Source organism: Glycine max, chromosome 5 (assembly GCF_000004515.6).
Source record: "Glycine max cultivar Williams 82 chromosome 5, Glycine_max_v4.0, whole genome shotgun sequence".
NCBI classification, from domain to species: Eukaryota; Viridiplantae; Streptophyta; class Magnoliopsida; order Fabales; family Fabaceae; genus Glycine; species Glycine max.
The window spans coordinates 15,513,028-15,534,908 of record NC_038241.2 but is presented as its reverse complement, the minus strand read 5'-3'; the positions used below and the strand labels follow the sequence as shown (position 1 = coordinate 15,534,908).

General features: G+C 33.5%; 1 protein-coding gene across 2 annotated transcripts; it reads left to right on the top strand.

Annotated features, from left to right (window-relative positions):
• Positions 1-15,607: 15,607 nt before the first annotated feature.
• On the top strand, positions 15,608-20,392 carry LOC100803313 (CDPK-related kinase 5). 2 transcript variants are annotated; one of them, XM_006579749.4, is made up of 12 exons: positions 16,172-16,297; positions 16,601-16,668; positions 16,797-16,927; positions 17,034-17,075; positions 17,222-17,330; positions 17,598-17,676; positions 17,762-18,058; positions 18,143-18,255; positions 18,764-18,871; positions 18,948-19,010; positions 19,109-19,276; positions 19,886-20,392. In XM_006579749.4, the coding sequence occupies exons 3-12, from the start codon at positions 16,797-16,799 to the stop codon at positions 20,021-20,023; spliced, it is 1,248 nt and encodes a 415-aa protein (XP_006579812.1). In that variant the 5' UTR covers positions 16,172-16,297; positions 16,601-16,668; the 3' UTR covers positions 20,024-20,392. The 2 variants fall into 2 exon arrangements, with proteins under 2 accessions (XP_003525704.1, XP_006579812.1); XM_003525656.4 differs by lacking the exon at positions 16,601-16,668 and having other exon boundaries at positions 15,608-16,297.
• The last annotated feature ends 1,489 nt before the right edge of the window (positions 20,393-21,881 follow it).

Below are 21,881 nucleotides of genomic sequence, written 5' to 3'. Positions count from 1 at the left end.
TCGGTGGATAAATATTGTTAATTATATCTTGAAATTCGGAGTGTTAATGGAAACCGATGGATTCTTCTGTTTGCCAATTCCTACCAAAAGGATGATCCATTCCATGTAATATCAGATTCTGACAAGAAAAGTATAAATAAATTCCAATTAATTAGTATATGTTAAGTTCCATCATGAAAGAAAGCGCTTTCCTCGTTCATTACTTTTAGTAACTGTTGCTTTGTTATTATTTTCAATAAGTTTATTTATGTCTCATATACTGAACCGAGAATCAAAATTCAAGTTTGCTTTGGTTCTACAAGAGTGAGTTTAAAGTTCTGCTCTTCCAACAAGATGTGACAAAAACATTTTTCACCTTATAAATAATAAAAAAGCTTTTAGCTTAATAAACGTGCCAAAATGATATAGCTAGTAGCCAGACACTGAAAAGGCAATTCACCACAAGTCTCGTATGAAGTAATAAATATATACTTGAAAACTTTAAAACAATTAATCACATATATTTGATTTTCATTTTTTTTATTCACTAAACAAGAGGATGTCGGTGCATTAACTGATGAGAATCACAATTAATAGTTATATGAATAATACAGAAATGGTGAAGTTGAAAAATTAAAATACTAACTTAAGTTAGTAAATTATGAAAACAAACAAATATATATATATATATATATATATATATATATATATGAATCTACTAACGTATATTTACTTGTTCTTTTAGAAAAAATATGATATAGCAACTTGTATCTGAGTGTATCTTGAAAACAATTATAATTATAATTTGCTATCTAAATAATAAATGGTTCTCTGTTAGCAAATCCAAATTCTATATATATTATAGTTGGATGAAAAGAAGGAAATGGCAAGTGAGGAAGAGGGGGGACACAAGGGGCCTGCCCTTAGTATCCTTTCTGTCATTTGACAATTCAAGAGGCTTAGTGGGAACTGGGAAGGGAAGGTTCCATATCACGTGGCTTACTCACAATTGGATAATCTCACATTAAATTCTCATGCATTAAAAAATTAATAGAACACTGGTACTATCGTTTAGAATATGATCGTTTTTATTTGTTCTGATAATTAAAAAATAAAAAAAATCACACAAAAAAATATATAGAATGTGATTGGTAATTTGATACCATAAAGAAAATATATAAAAACATTTAAAATGAAAGACATGCTTCAGAAAACTCTTACCATAAGTCGTTACTAGTGATGAAATTTTTTTTAATTAAAACTTATATATGTATTATATTTTTTTTTACAAATAGAAAAAAAATCTATCCATAAAAATTGTATACTTCTTTGACAAATAAGAGAGCAATGGAAAAAAAAAGAAAAAAATATAAAAATAAAATTAATGATGCAATAAAAAGTCTATAATGACGGATTTAAGGTGCTATATATATTATATAATTTCGCTATGTTAATGACCTTCGTGAAAAATAATCGCAATAAATTAATTGTTTTCGTACTACATCTTGTTATAGCATAATGCATGATTTTCAACAATTCAGAGCTGTCCATTTTAGTCTCACCCTTCATAGTAATCTATCAACCACATTCATCTCAATTTCGCCATCGTCTCTAATGAAAATACTATAAAATTATTAAGTGATAGCTTACCGAAAAATAAATGTATATTTTTTATATAGTAATACGAATTAATTCCTTTAAATTATCATTAGTTATACAGTCTCTGGATCCCTCTCATTATGGTATAATTCGATCAGGGTGTTACATCGCCCCTAACCAAAGACAAGTACACTAGACCTATTTTAGGAGGGCATTATGAAACGCATCTTCCCCATCAAATGCACCGTCAATACATGGTGGTGAGAACTAAGACAATATAAACTTTAACCTATTGGGAAAAATCCAAATTTCACATCGGCTAAAGATAAAGCTAAGTTAGAATAAATAAGTGAGGGACAATCCTCACCCCTTGAGCTAGTTTTTGGGGTTGAGTTATGCCTAAACTCACATTCTAAAGAATCTAAGATGGTATCCAAGATTAATTCAAAGGGTCACCCACCATGTTATCCATGCACCAAGCCCAAGAAGTGTTGAGCGTGAGGGGGTGCATTGGGAAAACTCTAAGTCTCACATCGGCTAAAAATAAAGTCAAGTTAGAGTATATAAGTGAGGGGCAACCCTCACCCCTTGAGCTAGCTTTTAGGGTTGAGTTAGGCCTATACTCACATTCTAAAGAATCTAAGATGGTATTAGAGCTCTTCAATTGAAGAGCTCTACTATGCAACTCTCTGCTCTTGCTTCTTCTATAGTTTCTGATCTATTCAAGGATATGCATTGAACCATACACTTCATACAGCTTGGAAGAGGTACAATAATATGGTGGTTTCTTGGCTTGTTCACTCAGGATGGATGATGCACGAGACATATGGAAGGATTTGAAGTCGAGGTATTCACAAGGGGATTTGCTGGGAATTTCAGAATTGTAGCAGGACATGGCATCTATCAGACAAGGTGATCAATCTATAACTTATTACTTTACAAAACTGCATGTTATTTGGGATGAATAGGAAAGTTACAAACCTGATCCAGTTTGTTCATGTGATCCAAAGTGTGTGTGTGTATGATGCTCTTACTAGTGTTATGGAGAGAAAGAAACAAGATCAGGCTATGCAATTTCTTAGAGGTTTGAATGATTAGTTTAATACTTTTAGATCCAATGTATTGATGATGGATGCTTTGCCTAGCATAGCTAAGGTCTTCTCATATGTTTTTCAGCAAGAGAGACAACTTGCAAGTAATGATATAATGGGAAACACCAGCCTGATTAACGCAGTCAACACCAACTCATCTAATTTAGGAAATTCAAGCACCTACTATGGTAAAGATAATCATATTATCGGTAGATGTTACAGAAAAATGGTTTTCCTCAAAATTATGCTTCTAGAGAAGGAAGAGGAAACCAAAGTGACTTTAGTAGAGGAAACTCAAGAGGAAGAAGAAGCAAGCTATGTACATATTGTGGTTTTACTGACCACACTGTAGATGAATGCTACAAAAAGCATGGCTATCCTCTTGCAGAAAATTTTTACAAGTCTCAAGGTTCAAACATTAACAATATCAGTGCAGAAAAGGAGGAAGGGGATAGCTTAGCCCAAGAAAGGAAACAAGAAACACAAAATGACAATGTGAAGCTAACCTTTCAACAATATAAAGCTTTGATGGCACTGCTACAACAACAAAACACAGTTCACAACAATTCACATGTGAATCAAATTGGTACAATTAGCAACAAAGGTAGTGTACTATTCATTACTTGTAGCATAAGCAAGACCAGTCAAGATGAGAGGAGCCTTGACTCAAGTGCCACAGGTCATGTTACAGCCTTTCCTCATTTGTTTTCTTTATGTAAAAAGATGAAACACGGTCTCATTTAAAGAACTGTGTCGCCAATGCTGAAAGGCAATTTAAATAAAAAATAAAGCTTATCAAATCAGACAATGGATATGAGTTTATTACGAAACAGTTCTATGATGATATTGGCATTACACATCAATGTTCTTGTGTTGAAACTCCCAACAGAATGGGATTGTTGAATGAAAACATCAAATATCTATTAAATGTCACTTGATCCTTGTTATTTCAGTCTAATTTACCATCTATTTTTGGTCTTATGCCTTGATTCATTATGTTTTCCTTGTTAATTGTATGCCTACTTTTTTCCTTGGTAATCAAACTCCTTATGAAAAACTATATGAAATTGTATATGATATTGAGTCTTTAAGGGTATTCGGTTGTCTATGTTTTCTAGTACTTTGACAGCTAACAGAAAGAACCTTGACCCAAGAGCTGTTACTTCAGTCTTTTTGGGTTTCAAGCCACACACAAAAGGATATATCACTTTTGATCTCAAGACCAAGTCTATTTTTGTCTCTAGAAATGCCATTTTCTATGAAGATTGTTTTCCATTTATAGGTCAAAATAAACCAGATCCTATCACTATCCTACCTATGCCTACTCCTTCACCCAATGTCATTGACTAGTCTGATGATTCATCTTTAGAGCCACACACAAAAGGATATATCACTTTTGATCTCAAGACCAAGTCTATTTTTGTCTCTAGAAATGCCATTTTCTATGAAGATTGTTTTCCATTTATAGGTCAAAATAAACCAGATCCTATCACTATCCTACCTATGCCTACTCCTTCACCCAATGTCATTGACTAGTCTGATGATTCATCTTTAGAGCCACCAAGTGATCTTGCCATGTCTGCCTCTAATAATAATTTTGATCTCTCAGCCTCATAGCAAGTCATTCATACATCAAGAAGACCTATGAGAAAAATACACAAACCAAGTAAATATAAAGACTTGCATGTCACATATCCATCATCAACTGCTACCAATCACTCTACAGGTACTAGCCTTTATCCTTTTAGTTATGTCCTTTCATTTGCCAAATCGTCTTCTTCCTATCATCATGTTGTTTTATCTATCACACAAAGTGTTGAACCTCAGTCATATAGTGAAGCATCTAAGGATCCTAATTGTATTGAAGCCATGAATGCTGAGATCAAAGCACTAGAGCTTAATGATGTCAGGGTTCTCACTAATCTTCCTCAGCACAAAACTACAATTGGTTGTAAATGGGCATATAAGATCAAGAACAAATTTCATGGTTCCATAGAGAGGTATAAAGCCAGGCTAGTGGCAAAATGGTATACTCAGGTGGAAGGACAAGACTACCCAGACACTTTCTCTCCAATAGCTAAACTAACCATAGTGAGACTTCTACCGACTTTAGATGCTATTAATCAATGGCATCTCCAGCAGCTAGATGTGAACAATGTTTTCTTACATGGCGATTTAAATGGAGAAGTATACATGGTCATCCCTCATGGTATGCAAGTAGCTAGACCAGGGCAAGTTTGCAAGCTTCAAATGTCTCTATATGGCCTGAAATAGGCTAGTAGGCAATGGTATGCAAGATTATAATCTTTTTTTATTTCCCATGGATACAAGCAATCTACTTCTAACTATTCTTTGTTCATTAAGCATGGTAGCAACATAATTGTTGTTTTACTGGTTTATGTTGATGACATTATTCAAAGAATTACAAATCTACTTGACAGTGCTTTCAAAATCAAGGACTTAGGAGACTTAAGGTACTTTCTAGGGTTTGAGGTAGCTAGAAGCTCTATTGGTATAAATCTCTATAAAAGAAAGTATGCACTGGACATTCTTAATGATGCTGGCATGCTTGGTTCCAAGTCAATTTCTACACCTTGTGATTACACCACCAAGTTGCATCAACACTCAGGGTCACCTCTTTCAATAAAAGATGCTTCCTCCCATAGGAGATTAATAAGGAGATTGATCTATCTGACCAACTCAAGGTCAGATATTAGATATGTTGTGGAACAACTAAGCCAATTTATTGTTGATCCCACCACATATCACAAACAAGATGCTTTTTGAATTCTCAAATATCTCAAAGGGACTCCTGGTGCAGGAATTTTTCTGTCTGTTGTTAGTAACATTCACTTAAAAGGTTTTAGTGATTCAGATTGGGCTGGCTACCTTGATACTAGGAGATTTATTACTGGTTATGTTGTGTATCTTGGTGATTCATTGATTTCATGGAAATCTAAGAAGCATGCTATCATGTCCAAAAGTTCCTCTGAAGCTGAATATCGGGCTTTAGCTAGTGCCATTTGTGAGATAAAATGGCTTACTTATTTGCTGGAAGAATTTAAAATTGATTTCTAGCATTCTACTATATTGTACTGTGATAATAAATTTGCTCTTCATATTGCACTAAATCCTATTTTTAATGAAAGAATAAAGCACATTGAAATTGATTGTCACATAGTTCGTGAGAAGATGATGAATGATCTTGTGAAACTTCTTCCGGTGTCTTCTACAAATCAGTTGGCAAACATTTACACCAAGGCCCTCATTCTTAGTGCTTATCAATTTTTGTATTCCAAGATAGGAATGTATGATATCCATTCCTAGATTGATGGGAGCTCTTAGCATGAACCATTATGTAACTAGAGTTAGCTTAGTTGGTTAGTCTCTATATTACTAAAGTTAGCTTAGTTAGTTATAGTTAGTTATGAGTTAGTTATTGGAAAAATTCCAAGTCCCACATCGACTAAAGATAAAGCCAAGTTAGAGTGTATAAGTGAGGAGTAACTCTCACCCCTTGAGCTAGCTTTTGGGGTTGAGTTAGGCCTAAAATCACATTATAAAGAATCTAAGACAACCCTCCGTGGTGGTTGTTGTGGTGGGAGTGCATGGGTGGTGACAAAAGTGTTGTGGAGGGGTTGAGGTCTGTTTGGGTAAAGCTTTTCTACAAAGTACTTCTAGGAGAAGAAAATAAGAATAAAAATATGAAAGGAGCTTCTCCATAAGCTCAAATGGGTCATACATTAGCTAATTTATAGATGTCATCTCATCTTTCAGAAAAGTTATATGAGAGAATTTCTACAAATTAGCTAATGGAGTAACTAATGGAGAGTTCATTTTAACTTATGGACAAACTCATCTCATTTTTTTTTATCTTAGAAGTGCTTTCAAAGAAGTTTATTGAAATAGACCCTTAATAGAGAGAAACTGAAGGTGAGAAGAGAAGGAAAGAAAAAAATGAAGCTTCGCCTATCGGTATCGCCTCCAATGTCGGAGCATGATGGAGCTTGTAGAGGCCAACATAGTTTTTTTTTTTTTTTTTAGGGGGGCTCCTTCCTCCTAGACATGGCAAGAAAACCCGTATCCATGGATACCCGTCCGAATCCGTCCTGACTTTAATGGGTAATACCCGAGTTGATTGGGTATAGGTTCAGGTTTGGATTTTCCCCGATAACCAAAAGTCGGGTACGGGTACGGGTATGAGATTACTATATCCTCCCCGACCCCGAACCTGGACCCGCTCCGCCACTTAATTTTTAGAATTTTTGCATAATTTAATCAAAAGGTCTAGAATTTTTTATTACTAGTTAATTTTATTTTATAATTTTTACATAATTTAACATTTTTTTTTCTTAACGATTTTTGTAGACACATGTGCTATGATAAATTTATTGATATATAAGTAGTTAAAAATAAATGTTTAACAATCAATTTATTTTTTCTAAAATCAAATTTTTAATATGTTCTTACAAAAAAATTATTTTTCTCATTTGAATCGGGTACGGAATGGGGTCAGGAATACCTGATACCCAACGGGTACGGAAATGAGATAATAAATTTTAACCCATCGGGTATTGGGTACGGATATGGGGACATGTTGGGGAGTCGAAGTCGAAGATTGGGGAGACAATACTCGTCCCCGCCTCGCCCCATTGCCATGTCTACTTCGTCCCGCCTCATCGCTCTCTGCCATTTTTAATTGCAAGTTTTGAGTGTTGTTCTTTGTAAATGCATGTTGTGTGCTTTGACTAGTTCGTGTGGTGTTGATTTATTTTGTAGCTTGTATATGTTCTGGGTGATGGGCTTGCATTGGGTGCTCTCGACGGCAATTTATGTTCAGTTTATGATAGGGAAATTTTCAGATGAAAAAAATAATGAATATTGGTATATGTTCAGTTTACTTAGATTATTTTGTTATTCTCGTGATGAAAATGATTTACAGGCACACACATGAGAGCATTTCTTTATGGACAAAATGTATTTAATGTTTTATCAATTTTTCATGTATGAACAATTTTTATTTTTTAAGATTTCCCAGATTCCTGTGGAACATCTTTGAGATGTTGGGGGTGGGGTGAGAATGAAAAAGATAGAAATACAGTTATTTATTTATTTGTTTGTTTAAAATTATTTAATTTTAATTTGAACCATCGAAATATTTTAATAATAAATCTAAGGATTAATAATGGTGCTTCACTCATAGATCATTTGATAAACTTTTTCACCCTAGAAGTTGTCACAACTATATCAATTTTATTTTGTTTGAATTAACTTTTATATGGAACAAAGCTTGTGGCATATTCAACTCACTTTCAGTTTGATAAAATAAAGAATTAAAATTTACATAAAAACAAAAAAATATTAAAATGATTAACCGATAATGACATAAGACGACAATGAGTTTTCTTTGTCTCCTCTACACCATACCATCTATAAAAATAGGGACTACATTGACTTTTTCTGGTGGTATCAAATAGGGGGCTATTTTTCAAGCGATAATATTGTATTTATTTCCACTCTTGTCAAATTACTACTTTTTTTTCTAAACAAAAAAAGGCAACAATGTATCCAAATTATGGGTAAAATTAGTCTATTATTATCATAAGTACTATGGTAGATAACTATGAAACATGTGACTAATTAAGTTAATTACACAAGTAGTAAATGAGAGTGCATATACACTTATATAAAGTTCAATTTGGTTATATAATTTTTTTTAGTTTTTTTATAATTTTACAATATAATAATAATAATAATAATACAGTATAAAGTAAGTAATTTATTCATATACATATTAAACTTTCTATTTTTGTCAATAAATCCTCCCTATATTTTAAAATTCTACAGAAAAAGGTGGTCTAAAAACTACAACTGTTATTTTTGCTTTCACTACCATTCAATGAATATGCTTTTTTTATAATTATTAATTACTTAAAAATAAACAACAAAAAAATATTTTAGATAATACTCCGAAGAACTACGAGCTTGCCAATTAATACGTAAGAAAATTTAAGACAGCAAACCAAATAAAATTAGAATAATTTGACTTTTAGTAGATTTTGCGGCCTTATTTGCATTTTCTTTTTGGGCACAGTCTACTCCTAATTAGACCTTAGACAATTAGATGATTGTTAGAATATATATATATATATATATATATATATATATATATATATATATATATATATATATATATATTGTAAATGCAAATATCACAAGAAGAGAGATTGAATTGTGGTTTTAGAAAATTTTCAAGTCTTTTTTTAACAAAACAAAGTTATCATTTGAAGAGAAACTTTGTAAAACAAATAGAACTTTCCAAAACAAAATCAAATTTAAACCTTATGTCACTTTAAAGCAGAAAAACACAAGGAAACATATAAGTTACAAAGATTTATACTAGTTCATCTCTACCACTGAAATTGTGTTCAATTATTGACAAACTACCAAGTTTCATTAACTTTAACTAATTACAAGTATTAGTCAACTGTCACTTCAAGCTTTACCCCAAGCTTGATGCAACCCAATATTCTTTATTTTACCAAGCCTTGTTGTATCTATACAAATCAAATAGATTTGTTGTTTGATTGCACAATAATTAAGTCTCAATCGTCTTACCGATGGATATACAATTTCAACACTTAGTTTTTTTTCCTCAAAGCGCTCAAGGTGTTTTGAGAGCTTTTTAGAACTATACATAAATATACAAAAATCTTTTTACATAAAGAATTTGAATGAAAGCATGTAAGTTCCTTGTTCATGTCTTCAAAGCTTTTGATATTTATAGGTCTTCTTCAACAAGTGTTCATTGTTTGTAAATGGATCTTTCTTGAGCTTACATCTAAAGATTGTGGTCGTTTGAGCATTTAATGCTTGCATCAAATGCACGTACTCCTACATGTTGGAAACACACTCTTGTGAGCTTTCGTGTTGATCACTTCAATATAAAACCACATGCTTTAAGCCAGAGCAGGGTTGTTACCAACAATGTGCATCTTTTGATGGTGTTTGACAACTTTCAGATCTTGAACTTCATTTATTCTTAATAGGATGCGACAGATCCTAGGAGAATGCTTTTGCAAAACGAATCTCAGACATAGAGTAATAAATGAATTCTTAAATGCTATTAATTTAATGTTGTATCAGACCATGGCATGACTCTTCTATCATCCGATAATACAAATACAGATGTATGAGACATAATCTAATACCGCATAAGACGCAACTTTTAACATTTGTATTTATTTGCATCTAATCAAAATAATTAATGGCTCTAATTCATCTTAAGACATAAATGTCTTTTGACTTAACACACACGAAATAATTAAGGATCTTGATTCGTCTTAAGATCTTTACACACACGCACGCACAAGACGCAACTTTTAACCTTTGTATTTATTTGCATCTAATCAAAATAATAACAAGTCTTGATTCATCTTAAGACATAAATGTTTTTACACACACAAACCATAAGATGAGAAAAAACCAAACTGATTGACGACTCAATCAAGGTATTAGATTAATGGATCACTAGTTAAACCAATACATCAGTAGTTGAATTACATAAATCAATGTAAGCAACATAAAATATAAACATATATTATTTGTAACAGAAGTTTATCAATTAATGATGGTTTAGTCTAGTTGTAAGTTGAACTATTGAATAATTTTTAGGTTTTAAATTCGATTATTGGGTGTGCCATTTTTGTTGTATTTTTCTTAAAGTTAGTATTCTTACAAAATAATAAATATTGATTTGATCATAACGATTCTTCAATTCAACAACATAATTGACCAGAACTAACTCAAATGAAGTCAAAGGCAACCTTTTGTCTTAATCACCAATATTAAGCCTGTATTATTTTTTTTAGTGAGAGAGATTAGAACTTACAATCTTTTTTCTCCTCCTTCTCTTTTAATTGCCAAGTCAACCTTATAACTACTTAATAAAAAAACATTTTTCTTGTTTTAAATTTGATATTGAATTTATTAAAGGAAAAGAGAATTCAATTCCTAATGTTTTAACCTGTGAATTTTTCATACACACATACGAGTTAATATTTTACTTTTTTATACTTTCAATTTTTATAATTATTAGAAATATAAATTAATCATCTTGATAATTTAATAATTTTGATTATAAAAATTATTTTAAAACTTAAATTTTATATTTATCTAAGAATACAATTTAGTTCTTTTTGTTAGGTTCTTTGTTATTTGTTAATTTTTATATATTGTTTGACTTTAAATGTAATTAATAACTAAATATATAATTCATTTCAAAATGTATAAGTAAATTATTATTTTTTTAAAAAAAAGTTGTAATGGGTTTCTCATGCATTTTTTTTAATCCAATAAAATCCAACAAAAATAGGATTGAATTTAAAAGTTTTAAACTCAAACTCGGCTTCATCTTTAGCTAGGATGGAGGAAGAGAGGGCCAAACATGTCTCAGATTTATCCTATTTAGCATTGTCATGACTAAATGTGATTAAGTAAGGTTAGAAAACAAACTTGATGTTACCTAAATAAGAAATACCTAAACGAAGACATTCTAATATTATAGTGTGTTTGGATGGAGCAATTTAGCAGGGGAATTCAGTTTTTCAAAGAATTTAAAATGATTCATGATAAAATAACTTGTTTGGATAGAGTATTTGAAATGAGATTTAATTTTTGGTATTTTTATGAATCATTTTGATTGACTAAAACAGTGGAATTTCAAATTCTCTAAAAAAATATAGAATTTGAAATTCTTTTTTGAGAGATGCTCACTCTAACTCACGTTTTTGCTCATGACTCTTTCTCGCTCAACACTCACAATTACGGGTGACTAAAGTTTTTATGACCGATATCGACATAAGTTGTTTTTCACTGACATTGGCCGAGATTTTTTCTATCAGAATTTTTTTTAGATGATGTTAGTTAGGGTTATTTTCTCACTGACATCAGTCATGAGAAATTTTTGTTAACATCGGCCAAGGATTTTTTTTTTGCCGTTGTCATCCAGGTTTTTTTAGTTGATGTTGACCAATCATTTTTTTGACCAACGTTGGCTAGATTTTTTTTTACTAACATCGGTTATGACTAACTTTTGAGTAAACACCTGTTAGAGTTTTTCAGCCGACGTCAGCTAGGTTTTTCCAGCCAACATCAGCCAAAGCTATTGTTTAGCCAATATCGGCTAAGGTTATTTTTTAGTCGATGTTAGCTAGGATGTTTTGGCTGATGCCAACTAGATTTTCTTAACCGACGTTGGTTAGGATTTTTTTGCTGACATCGACTTGGATTTTCTAGCTGACATCAGCTAGAGCTATTTCTTAACCACATTTAGTTAGGTTTTTTGGTTGATGTTGCCTAGTGTTTTTTCTGCTAACACCGGCTAAGTATTTTTGACCGACATCGGGCATGACTATTTTTAGCCGACATTGACTAGGTTCTTACAGTTGACATACACTAGAGTTTTTTCCGTCGACATCAGTTAGAGCTATTTTTTAGCCAACATCAGCCAAAGCTATTTTATAGCTGATGTTGGGTAGGTGTTCGAGACTACTAGTCAGCGATGCTAATCAGCAAGTGTAATGAGTCGCACAAGTAATATAAAACAGTAAGAACCGAGTATTGAATCACAGGGAACTTGTTTCATTCAGAAAATATGTGTTCAGTGAGCAAACATTTGTTTAAAGCAGGTAAATATCAAATTGGGTTTTTATATGAAAATCTAATTAACTACAAACTAAAATATCTAGCAGTTGAGAAGTAAAAACAGTCAAGTAAACAAAAAGCGTTGGGTCATTCTACTGAACTTACTTTGATGTTGCTAAAGGTTTTTCTCTATTTAACATTATTTTAGTGTTCTTATGCTGAAAAATTATCCAAACCAAGATCCCTCGAGTGAATGGGCCTAATTCTATTTAAACCTCATCCTTGATCCTTCAACAAACTTAGTTTAAACGAGTTGCATTAAGGTTATAGCATAATAAAGACTAAATCACTGCACTCCATTCCTAGACATATTGTTTTCTAGCTTGCTCTATCAAGTTCTAAGGCTTTAAAGCACTTCCCAATGCTAAAAATCCTAACTATACATACAAATGGGTGATGAAGCCACAAACATGTAAAAATAAGCATAGATAGAAACAATGAACACATAAGAACATCATTAAATAGATAATAAAAAAGTATTACATCAAAGGTTCAGCAGAATTCCCCAACAAGAGATTTAGCCTTCCATTACAAGCAATAAACTTTTCAGCACAAAGTACAAATTTTTAGGGAAGAAAATGGTTGAGAATGGTTGAGGATGTCTCCTTCAACCTCTAGAACCCTAATTTCATCCCTCTAACCTAGACTCTCTTGGAGGCTGGTGGTTTTTCGTTCTGACTTCTTCTCTTGCTCTATTTTTCGACTCCGCTCTCTATTTACGCTAACTTCAGTGTTTTAAAGGCTCCTTGACGTTTCAGATTCTAAAAGCTCGCTAAGCGCGAGTTAGTGAAATCTGGCTTAGTGAGCTGAGTGCGCTGAGCGCGAGAAGGAACAAACGACTCGCTGGGCAAGCTTGCGACGCACTGAGCGCGCACATCTCTGACTGATCCTCTTCTAGGGTTTCCCAACACGCTAAGTGAGTTGTGTGTCTCGCTTAGCGGATGTCACTCACTAAGCGCATATGGCTCGCTTAGAGAGACACCAGCTGCTTGAACCTCCTTCTTCTTTTAACCTGAAACTAAAGTTGATTCACATTAATTCACAAAATTGGGAGTATCTACTGAGTAAAATCAAACTAAACATGAAAATATGTACAATTCCTACAAAAAGAACCATAAATTGGGGGAAAGATGCTAATTTCATGTAACTATTCAATACAAAAGTTAGTCGTAAATAACGACTAACAATAGGGTTTTTTGTCCGATATTGGTTAGGACTATTTTTTTAGCTAACTTCGACTAGGGATTTTTCGACCAACGTTGATCAATGATGTTTTTCGACTGACATTAGGTAGGTTTTATTGGTTGGCATCAATCAAGCTATTTTTTAGCCGATATTGGGTAGATTTTTTTGTCAACACCTGCTAGGATATTTTAGGCCGACATTGGCTAAAAATAGCCTTGGTCAATGTTGTTCGAAAAGACCCAAGCTGGTGTAGGCCAAACAAACCCTAGTCGACGTTGGTAAAAAAAATCTAGCCAACATCGACTGAAAAATAGACTCAACCTACGTTAGCCAAAAAATAGCCTTGGCTGACGTCAGCTGACAAATATTCCCAACATACTTTGACAAAAACAATTTTATTTGATGTCGTCTGAAAAATATCCTTGGTTGATGTCGGTTTAAAAACATCACTGGTTGTGGTCAGACAAAACAACCCTAGTTAAAATTATCAATATTTTATATTTATAAATTATTAAAAATTGAAAATATTTTTTAATTAATATTTCAAAATTAGATTGTGTTTATTTTCTATAAAATTTAATATTAAAATTTCATCTATTTAAAATATAAAATTAAAATTTTACATATGGAGGAAATTGAATTGCCCTATCCAAACAAAGAATTTAAAATGAAAGAAATTTGAATTGATTTATCTAAATAAAGTATTTGAAAATGAAGAAAATTATATATATATATATATATATATATATATATATATATATATATATAAATTTTTTGAGTGTCACATTAAGAACTACCATTTTTTTTAATAAAATTCAAACAAATACAAAAAAATATCGCATGTTTTATAAATAACAAAAAATTGTTTAATGATAAGCTTAATTTTACTTTTTGACCTCAAAGTCTTACAATGTCACAAATTTCTTCTCCCAATTTATAAAACATCTTGAATTTTGCTCCCACATTGATAAATCGTACAACTTATGAAAAATCGTCACAGAATTATCTTAATTTGTGAATTTAAAGGAAAAATTCACACAAAATATTTTAATTGTGACAAGTTTTCTATGTGGGGCAAAAATTTGCGATGCTTTGTAAATTAGGGGCTAAGATTTGCAAAAAAAATTAGTGAGGAAAAATTGGCAATATTGTAAAATTTTAGAGGTAAAAATGTAATTAAACCTAAATCTTATTATATATTATTATTATTATTAATATTAATGTGGAGCAAAAATTGAAGTATTCTTATAACAAATAAACGAATTCACAAGCTCAAAAAATAGTATTCATTTTTTTCTAGTCATTTACAGGAACTTTCTGTTGTTAAAATGCTTTTACTTTACTGTTTTACCTCTCACGGTCTCACCAATTCCAAATTGAAATACTAATAGGAAGATAAAAATTGAATAATAATAAAATTTGATTACTGAAATCACTCGCTGTGAGCTTCACTTGATCCTCTCCACACGGACGTTACGTTAGACTGAGGACCACTCAATGTCCTCACATGTTCTCTTTCTAACAACTTAAACTCCACGACACCATTAATCTGAACCCTTCCTTAATTTTATCAGTAAAATAATTGTGGCTGTCTTAAAAATGCCCTCAGCAAATTGATTAAAATACCAATAAATGCCTTAAAAGTACCTGTACAGCAATAAATATTTCGATGACGCTTGGTACAATATTCATTAAAATCGCTGAAAATAAGTAACATTATTCATTTACTTTTCACAATTAAACATTCGCAAATGCTAATAAAGGTTTCATTGGTTAAAAAATTTTAAAAAATATTTTTATTAAAAAACATAAAATTATATTATTTATAAATTTTTTATGTTATATATTTTTTTAATTTTATAACTAATATTATAGGTACACTGATTAACAAGACCCTTAAACATTATTAGTAGTATTTAGCAGTACTTTTTTCTTGCAGTTCTATTCTACTACTACGTACCCAAAAGAAGTTAAAAAGAATAGTTATCGATGTAACTACGTCACTGGCCATACTCACAATAAGAAACAAATTTAATTTGGGTGTTTCCGTTGGGTGCAACACAAAAAGGCGAAACTCTCGTCGTTTCCTTGTTATCACTTTCCTCGGATCTCTCTCTCTCTTAACTCATGTTTCTTTCTTCTCCTGAAACCATTCTTAAACATTGTCACCAAAGCAACCAAACCCAACCTTAATTTCCCACTAAACAAACCTATTCATCTTCGAAATCTGGGATCTTATTCATATCACAATGGGTCTCTGCACTTCAAAGCCTCGTGCAAAAAACGCAAACCCCACTAACTCTTCTTCTCTAAATTCCCACACCCACTTCACAGACCCCAATGCCGATGAAAATTTACGAAAAAACCACACTCCCACTCCCAAAAAATCACCCCTTTTCCCGTTCTACACTCCGAGCCCGGCCCACCACCTTTTCTCCGGCAAGTCTCCGGCGCCGGCGAATCCCCGACGGTTCTTCAGGCCGCCGTCGCCGGCGAAGCACATCCGGGCCGTGCTGGCCCGGCGCCACGGCTCGGTGAAGCCCAACGAGGCCACCATCCCGGAAGATGAAGTGGTTACTCTGGACAAGAACTTCGGATTCTCGAAACAGTTCGAGCACAAGTTTGAGGTTGGGGACGAGGTTGGAAGAGGACACTTTGGTTATACTTGTGCTGCAAAGTTGCTTAAGGGTAATCTCAAAGGCCAACACGTCGCTGTCAAAGTCATCCCCAAAGCCAAGGTGAAATTCAAGTTCAACCCTTCTCTCCATAAAACCATCACATAACCATTTTCTATTTTTGATTTCTGATTTGAAATCTTTATTAGAATTTGGGTTTGGACCTAAAGCAACTGTAAAGTTAGTTATGAAGGGAGGGCTTATATATGTTGGGAAGTCCCACATCGTATATCTTAGTTCTTGTAGTGCATCTTATACATTTGTCGAACAATTTTACTTAATACTAATTGGTTTTAAGATGAAATCTAATATGGTATCGAAATTTGGAGCTTATTACTCGTCTTGGTAAATCTCCTATTTTGGTAGACTCGCCTTTTCTGACATGCATTTGTGGAGGGAGGTGTTGGGAAGTTCCACATTGCCGGCCTCAAGAGGTGTTGGACAACTTCACTTAATGGATTTTAAAATGAAATGTAACAATATATATACTTTGGTCATATTATTAGTCAATGTGGATCTGCAACGCTTGAAGTGAATAATGAGTTGGTTTGAATTGTGTTAGATGACCACTGCAATTGCGATTGAGGATGTGAGGAGGGAGGTGAAGATATTGAGGGCTTTGACTGGACATAAGAATCTGATTCAGTTCCATGATGCATATGAGGATAGTGACAATGTCTACATAGTAATGGAGTAGGTTTAATTTATGTGTTGTTTTTCGTCTTTTTGGTGCTTCCCTTTTTTTGTGAGGTGAATATTGTAACTGTTTTTCTTTTCCTTGTTCTCTGGTGTGTCTCAGGTTGTGCGAAGGAGGAGAGCTTTTGGACAGAATATTGTCGAGGTATTTGTCAAATGTTTGTTCTTTTGGATGTGTGATGTTTAGATTCTGATGGAAAGAAAGGGGATGGATGTAAAAGATTGAAACCTGAAAGAGGAAATGTGTGATTATTTGTGGAAGTGAGACGTCTGTTTAATTTTAATTTGCAGAAGTGGGAAATACACGGAGGAAGATGCAAAAGCTGTCATGATACAGATATTGAATGTTGTTGCATTTTGCCATCTACAAGGTGTTGTGCATCGTGATCTTAAACCTGAGGTGAAGTGTATTTGTAATTTCTTTTTTATTATTTTTGTCTGTATAGTAAGATTGAGATCCATCTCCTCCCTGAAAAAGGTGGGGGGAAAGAAAAAGGGGGAAGTGGATTGGTAGAGGATAACATAGGGGCATGTCATCATCTATTAGGATGGTTTTTTTGATATCCTATATAATTAAATGGTTGTGGTTATGTTTGGTTTGGTTCATTGGTTTTGTCTTATTGTTCTTATCAAGTATGACTTCTAAGGATGGTAATTTCTGGGTTAGAATTTCTTATTCACATCCAAAGATGAGAACTCTTTGCTGAAGGCCATTGACTTTGGATTGTCAGATTTTGTTAAACCAGGTATGCTTTGAGCCCCTTTATGCATGCTGAATGTTTTGATTCCTCGGTTTGGGTTACAATTTTGATTTTTCATTGTGCTTTACAGATGAAAGGCTTAATGATATCGTTGGTAGCGCATACTATGTGGCTCCTGAAGTTCTGCATAGAGCTTACAGCACAGAGGCTGATGTGTGGAGTGTTGGTGTGATTGCATATATTTTACTATGTGGCAGCCGTCCATTTTGGGCGCGGACTGAATCCGGGATCTTTCGTGCTGTGTTGAAAGCTGATCCAAGTTTTGATGAACCACCTTGGCCTTCTCTATCTGATGAGGCAAAGGATTTTGTTAAGAGACTTCTAAATAAAGATCCAAGGAAAAGAATGACTGCAGCACAAGCATTAGGTGAGTTTCTCATCTATCATTTGAGGGTATTTGTTTTTCTTCTTTTCTATTCTGTTCCTTAGAGCCTACAGGTGCATACTGCAGGTCATCCATGGATTAAAAATTATAAGGATGTAAAAGTACCCTTGGATATTCTAGTGTTCAAGCTCATGAAGACATACATGCGCTCCTCTTCTCTACGAAAAGAAGCTTTAAGGGTATGTGTATTTCTTTAGAAGTTGTTTTTAAAATCTCAAAATTGAATGAAAAAGAGCCTTTTGGTAAACTATATAACTTTAGGTATCTCCCCTTTGGATTTCTACTACTGAAACTGTACTTTCAATTGGTTTTATACTCTTTACCTTATTAATAGGTGTATCACTCATGTAAGAGTTGAGTTTACAGAATGATTAAAATCAGGTTGAGTTGACCATTGCATGAATAACCAATTAAGAAACCAGTAGAATTTTTTTTAGCGTTTCTAACTAGACAGGATCAAATTTAGTCAACTGATGAAATGCTATTGAGGTTTGAGATGGTAAAAATTTCTACATATGCATAGTTTCTCTTTAGAACCGTTAGGTGTGACTTGAGCATTGTTTTTCAAGTGCTTTTTTTCCCCTCTAGTTATGTGTGCTACTGTGTTCCCCCTTCATTTTGTTGGTCACACTTGCTGTATGTTTCCCAGTAACTTAATAGCATTATATTTCATGAGCATTGGAGCAGGCTTTGTCTAAGACATTAGCTATTGAAGAGCTGCAATATTTGAAGGAGCAGTTTGCACTTTTAGAGCCAAACAAAACTAACACTATTAGCTTGGAAAATATCAAAACGGTTGGTTTCTTTCCTACTTTTTCTATACACTATTTTAGAGAATGATGTTTGAAATCTCATAATTTAAGCTGGGCAGGCCTTGATGAAGAATGCAACAGATGCTATGAAGGAATCACGCATTCCTGATTTTCTTGCATCAGTGAGTGCTTTGATTTAACTTTGGAATGTCTCTACATATGATTCAAATGATGTTATATACATAGACTGGTTATCGATACCAATGATTTTGGGTGGCAGCTTAATGCATTGCAATATAGAAGGATGGCTTTTGATGAGTTCTGTGCAGCTGCACTTAGTGTTCATCAACTTGAAGCACTCGGCCGGTGGGAGCAACATGCACGCTGTGCCTATGAACTTTTTGAAAAGGATGGAAATAGGGCCATAGTCATTGAGGAACTAGCTTCGGTATGTTTGATTTGACTACAACTTTAAATAGTTTATGCATAATATTTCTGTGTCAACTGTTTTGTAAATGAAGATATCTGACAAATTTTTCAAATGGTAGTGTTACAATTTCTAGCAGCCTAGAATTCTCTAAATTGGCGAAGCATAAATTTCAACATTGTAGTGGAGAGATGTTGCAAGAAACTAGGTGGCCTTTGGTTTAAAAATAAGTTATTTATTTGTTTTTTAATTTTCACTTCATGTTTTCATTCCTAATTACAAAAATGTCAGTCTTGTTTTCATTTTATTTTTTATTTCAAAAGTGTGTAAAGGAAACGCAGAAAACATTGTTTTTCATTTTATTTTATTGTTTTTTGTTCTCATACAAGCATTTGAAAACAAGAAACAAAGTGAAAACAATGTGACACTTTTGTAATTAAAAATGAAACATGAACATTTTCTGAAACCAAATGGCCCCTAGTTTATTCATTTGATGCAAAGCTTATGGGTTTATCTATGTTGCTTATTTATTAGCAGTTGTGTAATAAGAAGTTTGGATTTGAATTTATCAACCAATTTTTATAGTAAGGAAAATACATTTCTCATGTGTGATGCTAACTAAATATTCAGGAGCTTGGCCTTGGTCCATCTGTTCCTGTTCATGCTGTTCTTCACGACTGGATTAGGCACACTGATGGAAAGTTGAGCTTCCTTGGGTTTGTTAAATTATTGCATGGTCCATCTCGAAGTCTTGCAAAACCTCACTAGGAGTTTGGAAGATCCAAGCATGCTCAATTATACTTGTGATAATCTAGCCAATGAAATTCTGGTCCACACATCACAGTTCTATATCATATATCAAAGGGTCTTTGCCACTGTTGGATTATACTCAACATAAATCATCCGGGATTCTGTCCCTCGTTTTATACTGGAGCTCTTCTACAGTTGGAGCAGGATTCAAACTTGCTTCTACAGGCATTTATGTTTTCCACTGTAAAGTTGTAGCATGTTTAAGGTGCAGGTGATAATGTTTTTGTGATTGTTGTTAGATGGTTACTCTTAATATTCTAACATGGTCTGTAATGCAAACTCAATTCATTGCACTGCTTCTGAGTTGAATGAAAGGTGTTTTAAGAACTCTAGGTTTGTCATCATTTTTTATTGGGAGAATCTTGAATATCCTTCGACCAAAAGTTAAAAACTAATCTTTTGAGATATTGAAATCCACTCAAACTGATCTCTTCAAATATATATATATATTTTTTTTTTCTCACAAATCTGAGAATCAAACCTCTTATCACATGCTTAAAAGACAAGGTGATTTGTCAATCATGTCACACCATGTTGATTAAGTTTCTCATCTTTAATGATGCTAACTACGTTACTTTGGTAGGTTCTAAATTTCTAATGTTGAGTAGCTAGCTGAAGTAGCACATGTAAGGTAGCTATACTATAGTTATTGATAACAAATAGCAGGGGTCTTCTAAAACCATGGACAAAACGAAATGTGAGTGAAGTGATTTATACAGGAAATCTTCCCACATTAGCTTCCCATGAGAAGGGTCTCTAATCAAACTTTATCCAAAAAAGAAAAAAATGAATGATCTCCAATGGTTAGAGCTCAGAACTTTGGGCTTGGCTTACGTGAGTTAGACTTTAGGTTTGTAAATGTGCATATAACCCCTTAAACTCCACAAACTATATCAAAATGTCTGTTGAAAAGATGGCTTAACTGTTAACAGATTTCACATGAAAGTTGCACCACATATAAGACTAAATGCAAAAATTCAAACAAACATTTTAATACACTTAACACCATGCTGTTACGAAGATGAATTTTTACGCAATTGGAGAACTATTGAGAATTCATTTAAAAAAGATGGAAATGGAACTTACCTACAAAAAAAATAGAATACCCCTTCTTTAGTCAAAATGGTACTTTGGCTCACTAATAGAAACATTAATAAGTGGGGTAAAGTGTATAGCAAGAGAGGTAGGAGTAGGGCAGTTAGTTACAACTAACTTTGATTAGTTAGTTAGCAGAGTATAAAAGGGAATGGGGGGAATTAGTTAAGGGGGATATCGAGTAAGTAGGAGGGTGGTGAGGCCTCAAACTCACTGTGTAAGCTGCTAGGTGTTGGAAGCACCAATCATAATCGAAATTCATTCATTACTTGAACTAGTTCTATCAACTGGTATCAGAGTCCGATCTTGGAGCCCTTTTCTGTTCATGGTGTCAAAGGCGAATGTAAGGATGGATACACGCAGGAAAGCTATCGAGAAGGCGATCAAAGAGAATCGCGAAGCTCTGGAATCGCGATTGACTTCCATCGACGTGATGATGTAGAGGCTAGCGGCAACATGGGAAGCGAAATCCTCTGCTGGGTGCACACGGCCAAAGGACGTGAGTGGGGAAGGTGAAGGCACAAGGGCACACGAGGGATAGCAATGGAGGCATTTAGAATTACCAGTATTCAATGGCGAAGACCTGATAGCTTGGGTCTCGAAAATTGAGAGGTACTTTCGGCTGCGTGCAATGAAGGAAGAGGATAAATTGGAGGTAGTAATGATCGCAATGGAGAGGGAAGCCTTTGGGTGGTTTCAGTGGTGGGAATCTTGGAATCCA